This window comes from Pteropus alecto, unplaced genomic scaffold, assembly GCF_000325575.1.
Source record: "Pteropus alecto unplaced genomic scaffold, ASM32557v1 scaffold359, whole genome shotgun sequence".
NCBI classification, from domain to species: domain Eukaryota; kingdom Metazoa; phylum Chordata; class Mammalia; order Chiroptera; family Pteropodidae; genus Pteropus; species Pteropus alecto.
The window spans coordinates 3,639,367-3,644,588 of record NW_006443119.1 but is presented as its reverse complement, the minus strand read 5'-3'; the positions used below and the strand labels follow the sequence as shown (position 1 = coordinate 3,644,588).

General features: G+C 48.3%; 1 protein-coding gene across 1 annotated transcript in view; it reads left to right on the top strand.

Annotated features, from left to right (window-relative positions):
• Positions 1-4,950, top strand: part of CASQ1 (calsequestrin 1) — a 9,076-nt gene extending 4,126 nt beyond the window's left edge. The window contains exons 6-11 of the mRNA XM_006922900.1: positions 223-353; positions 1,471-1,516; positions 1,918-1,972; positions 2,195-2,295; positions 3,106-3,180; positions 4,301-4,950. Of these exons, the coding sequence (XP_006922962.1) occupies positions 223-353; positions 1,471-1,516; positions 1,918-1,972; positions 2,195-2,295; positions 3,106-3,180; positions 4,301-4,444 (552 nt within the window). The 3' untranslated portion in view covers positions 4,445-4,950. The remainder of the gene's footprint in view (positions 1-222; positions 354-1,470; positions 1,517-1,917; positions 1,973-2,194; positions 2,296-3,105; positions 3,181-4,300) is intronic.
• The last annotated feature ends 272 nt before the right edge of the window (positions 4,951-5,222 follow it).

Below are 5,222 nucleotides of genomic sequence, written 5' to 3'. Positions count from 1 at the left end.
CACCTCAGGCCTCCCCCACCCCAAAGGTTTTAGATGATCTAACCCACTCCTCTCATGTTCAACTAAAGGCCAGAGAAGTGCACTTTTCCAATGTCCCAGTGACAGTGACAAGGGCCGAGGGTATCTGATTCCCTTCCTAATACCTGCTCTTCCATAATACTGCTTTTTACTGTGATCCCACATGCCCTGCTCCACTCCCCACACCCCAACCCCATCCCAAAGGTGGCAAAGAAGCTGACCCTGAAGCTGAATGAGATTGATTTCTATGAAGCCTTCATGGAAGAGCCTGTGACCATCCCAGACAAGCCCAACAGTGAAGAGGAGATTGTCAACTTCGTGGAAGAGCACAGGAGGTGGGGGCAGGGGCAACCCTCTGAGCAAGGCTGGAACACCGGCCTGTGACATGGGCTGGGGGAACCTCAGCCAACCAGGGAGCTGCTCTCGCTTGGAGATAATACATTTCTGGGTGCCAGTGCTCATGATATGCTGACCCTTTCCCACAGTATTTTGCATTCTATCTAGCCCTGAGCCCTGCACATAGGAGGTCTTCCATAAATGTGTATAGTTCATTGTGATGCTGATTGTGATGAGTGCCTGTGGTCTGCCAGGAACTGAGAGGTGCTTTCCATATCTATTATTATATTTAATCCTTTTAACAACCTCAGTTAAAGAGGTTCCATAGTCGGTAAGAGTCAGAACTGGATTCCAACCCAGATCTGGCCTGTGTTCTTTCTTATACGTTACCCTACACCCGTGGTTCTCAACAGGAGTGGAAGTATTGGGGAGGTAGGGGAAGAATTTTGCTCTTCAGGGGATATTTGGCAATGTCTGGAGACATTTTTTGGTTGGGGGGAGTGCTGCTGGTATTAAATGGTTAGAGGCCAGGGAGGCTGCTAAGCATCCTACAGTGCACAGAATAGCCTCCCCAAGAAAGGATTACCTGGTCCCAAATGTCAGTAGGGCTGAGGCTGAGAAACCCTGCCCTGTACTCACACATAGTTCTCTTCCTTCGCAGTACTCCACAGCTGGAAATACCTTTTCATTGATGCAAACCACACTTATTCACAACACTCTGCTCCTAGATTATGGTCCTGTTCATCAGGGCAGGGATATGTCTGCTTTATTCAACTCTATCTACACAGCCCCTAGCACAAGGCTTAGAACATCCCAGACACTCGATTTTATTGAAAGAATGAGTGAATGAGCAAATTAATACCCAGATGTCCAGTTCTTACCTTTCTCTCAAAAATCTCTTATGTAGTCCCCTTGTCTACCCTCTGTTCTCCCACCTGCTTTAACCATGCAATGATCTGGGCCTGGTGCCCAGAGCTTAGACTTTGCCAGATGGCTTTGTTTGGGGCTACGAGCTGTCTGTGCCCTAGGCATGACCCAGAGGCAGCCTCTGTTGTGGGGACCTCTGGGGAGGGTGTCCTTCTCACCCATTGAGAAGTGACTCTGTCTCTCTTCTAGGTCAACCCTGAGGAAACTGAAGCCTGAGAGTATGTATGAGACCTGGGTGAGTGCCCCTGGATGGGGCCAGGCCCTGGGGGAGCATGGGTAGCTGCAGACTCAAGTCCTAGAGACATCTCACCCTGCTATTCCTCATGCCTCACTTGTAGAAAAGACAACGCACCAGCAAACTTTGGGGGTTTTTGTTCTAAAGAACTGTCACACATAAGTTAGTGAAGAAGAAAAGAGAGGAGCCACAAGCTTTGGGGCTGAAGGGTATGCCAGAGGAGGTATGGAGCCCTGGAGCTGAACAGGGCAGTGTCACTTGGAAAAGGGTCACCACCACAACAATATACCTTATCCAGAAACTGAATTTCCATAAAATTTAGATTCAAGGAAGATCTAGAGTCCATTCTGGGCTCTCTCATTTCAGAGAGTATAGCTAAGCGCCTCCTCCCCCCACAACAGGAGGATGATCTGGATGGAATCCATATTGTGGCTTTTGCAGAGGAAGCTGATCCAGGTGAGGGAGGAATACTGGACTGGATGGGGGTGGGGTGATAGAAGGCAGAGACAGAGTTAGAGCATAGTCTTTGCTCTGGGTGGCATTCCTAGGAGAGTGCAAGTGGCCTGGGGCTAAAAATGTGGAGTGTAGGAGGCAGGGAAAGTGATTTGGACTCCTGTGTCCTCTGTGTCCCATTCCTCTCTGCCCCGCCTCACATTTCTCCCTTGCGTTCCCTCCAAGATGGCTATGAGTTCTTAGAGATTCTCAAGGCTGTGGCCCAAGATAACACTGAAAATCCTGATCTTAGCATCATCTGGATTGACCCTGATGACTTCCCCCTGGTAAGAGGCACCGCTCATGCAAGGCTATCCTAAGGTGGGGCCTAGACTGTGGCATGTCCTAAGGGGTGCTTGTTTCAGAGTTCCTACCTTATCTCCCAGCTGGGGGCCCTGGGAAATTATGCCTGCTGTGTGCTCAAGGGTACTGTGGGCATGGAGAGAGCCTGGGAAAGGGGAGCAGGATAGAAAGTGAACCACATAAGACATCACCCACACAACTCCAAAGGCAGAGGCTGGGCAGGGAACTCATGTGCCCAGGGCTCACTCCTAGAGAAAAACAGTGTTCAGGGGAGCAGATAGTCACATTAACCCTGCATGTGACTGTATACAATTATAGAATCAAAGCAAAGAGTTTCCATGTCTCAGGGATTGGCTTTGTTCCCAGCTTAATCCCCAACACCCAGCACTCATTGTTGAAAGGCTAACTGAATGAATAAACAGAAATGTGAGGAAATAGGCAATTACCAGGTGTAACTACCTAGTTTAGAGATGTAGAAACTGAGGACCAGGGAGAAGTGACTTGCCCAAAGTCACAGGGTCACACAGTAGCAGATCCAGGATCAGAACAGGGGTTTCCTATCGAGTTTCCTCAGACAGGAGGGGTCGGTGTTGCTAGCTGAGCCTCCCCTTACTTTCCCTTTGGAATTTCTACCCGTTAACTGCTTAACTCTACCCTTTTCCTCAGGCCCTCCAGCTAGACCCATCCCCCACCCACCATGGGTGCATAGTGTCCCCTTAGTCCCTGGGCTGACCCTCTCCTGGACTCATGTGCTTATCGACTCCATTAAGTTGCTTCATATGGTCTCTTTACAGCTGGTTCCGTACTGGGAGAAGACATTTGATATCGACTTGTCAGCTCCACAAATAGGAGTTGTCAATGTTACTGATGTAAGTTTCCTTTCCTCACCCCCAGCTGCCCCCCAACTCTGCTTCCCAGCATAGCTGGCTCTCCTCTGCCCTGCTAACAAGGAGCTGAGTGCTTTCCAGAGGAATCAGACATCCCACTCTAATGGCTGGATAGAGGGAGAAATTTGTGCCCTGAACACACCTATCTCCACCTTTTAGAATTGGCTGTTCATCCTTCAAGGCCTAGTTCGAATCCTCTCTTCTCCGTGAAGTCTTTCCAGATCTTGGAAAGATCTTGGAATCATTCCTTTCGTGAACTCTCAGATCCCATTTGGCGTTGAGAACATGACTTTCATATGGCTATTTATGTACTATGTGTGTCTCTGCCAGTAGACTTTGAGCTTTTTGAGGGCAGAAATCTTCTCATTCACACTTTGAAATTGTTAGGTTGAATTGAATAAGCCACAGTCTTTGCTTTCATACAATTCTCAGTCTAACTAGAGAGCCAAGCATTCCATTAACTACCAGGCCCGATCTGATAAAATCTGTAATATAGATACAAATAAAATGCTAGGAAGGCACAGAAATCAAAGTGATTTCTGCTTGAGAGAATCAGAGAAAGGTTTAAAGGAGCAGTATTCAAAGTGGAGAATGTACAATATATAGTTGTTCTACAAGTGAAAATTAAGTCATTTGTAAACTGATGGAAAAGTTAATGCAAAATGTCGAAAGTAGGAAAATGGATATCAGGTTCAGGAAAAGGCAAGTAGTTTCTCATGGCTTGAGAGTCTAGAGATTTCTGAGGATAGTGCTAGAAAAGCAGGTTATGAAAAGCCTTGAATGCTGAAGTGTTTCTAACTTTATTCCTTAGGCTATGAAGAGACACCAGCAGTCTTGCATCAAGGGCATGATAGGTCTGTTTAGGAAGCTCACAAGAGAACGGAAGAAAGATTGAAGGGAGAAGTTCTAGTTGCCAATCCAGCCATTCTTTCTACTCCCACTGTCACTAATTCTAACCTAGACCTTCATCCCTGTCCACTGACACATGAAGGGAGGGGACAGAGGAAGCAGGGAAGGATATACAGAGTTGAGTGAGTGGGAAGACAGCTTCAAAGACCTGAGTCAGGCTTAGCTCCGGCCCTCTGTCTGTGCCATGTCCTAGGCGGACAGCATATGGATGGAGATGGATGATGAAGAGGACCTGCCTTCCGCTGAGGAGCTGGAAGACTGGCTGGAGGATGTACTAGCGGGCGAGATCAACACAGAAGACGATGATGAGGAGGACGAGGATGACGATGATGATTAGTTGCCATGACAACCATCTCCCTGCCCCACCTGCTCTCCTCACGCTCCCTCCTGCCTTCCCTGTCCTTGCCTGAGCTCCCCCAGGGCCACTAGCTCATTTTCTGTCATAGGGCCCACTGGGAATCTGTATGCTGAGTGCTCAGACTCTGGTCCCCCTCACCTAATGAGGAATGAGCTACTTTTCCCTGAACATCATCCTAGCTATCTCATCCAACTAACTTGTTTCCTGTCCCACAGTGTCCCTGTATCTATTATTTGTTTCTTCCATTACTCCCTGAACTCTTTCTTGTCATTTTCTTCTTGCCATATCTCTGGGCCTCCGCCTCTCTTCTGTTTCCTCTACCTATACACACTCTTCTCCCACTCCCTCAAATCCTGTATCCTTCCGATGGTTCTCTCTCTGGCCAGGAGGAAGGGGGGGGCACTGTAGTTGGGGCTGTATCTCAGCAATCTGTTGTTAATGTATTTGGGTCAAATGAGAGGCGTCAATAAAGGATCTGGGGCGGCTAAGCAAGTGTCTGCAGGTGAGGTCTTGTCCTTATGGCAGGAGAGAAGCAGCCAGAGGAGGGCTTAGGTGTGAGTGCCTTATTAGGGGCTGCAATAGCAAGGGGTAGGGGATCCCTCTAGGCAATTATCCCAGAGAAGCTTGGATTATTTATCTGCTGCAAGTCAACAAGCCTTTTCTGAACACATGGTGTTTGTCCAGCACCGCAGTTAGATTCTGGGAGAACAGAGAGTGCCAGGCCTGTCCCTGCTCTTGAGCTGATTAGCCTCACTGG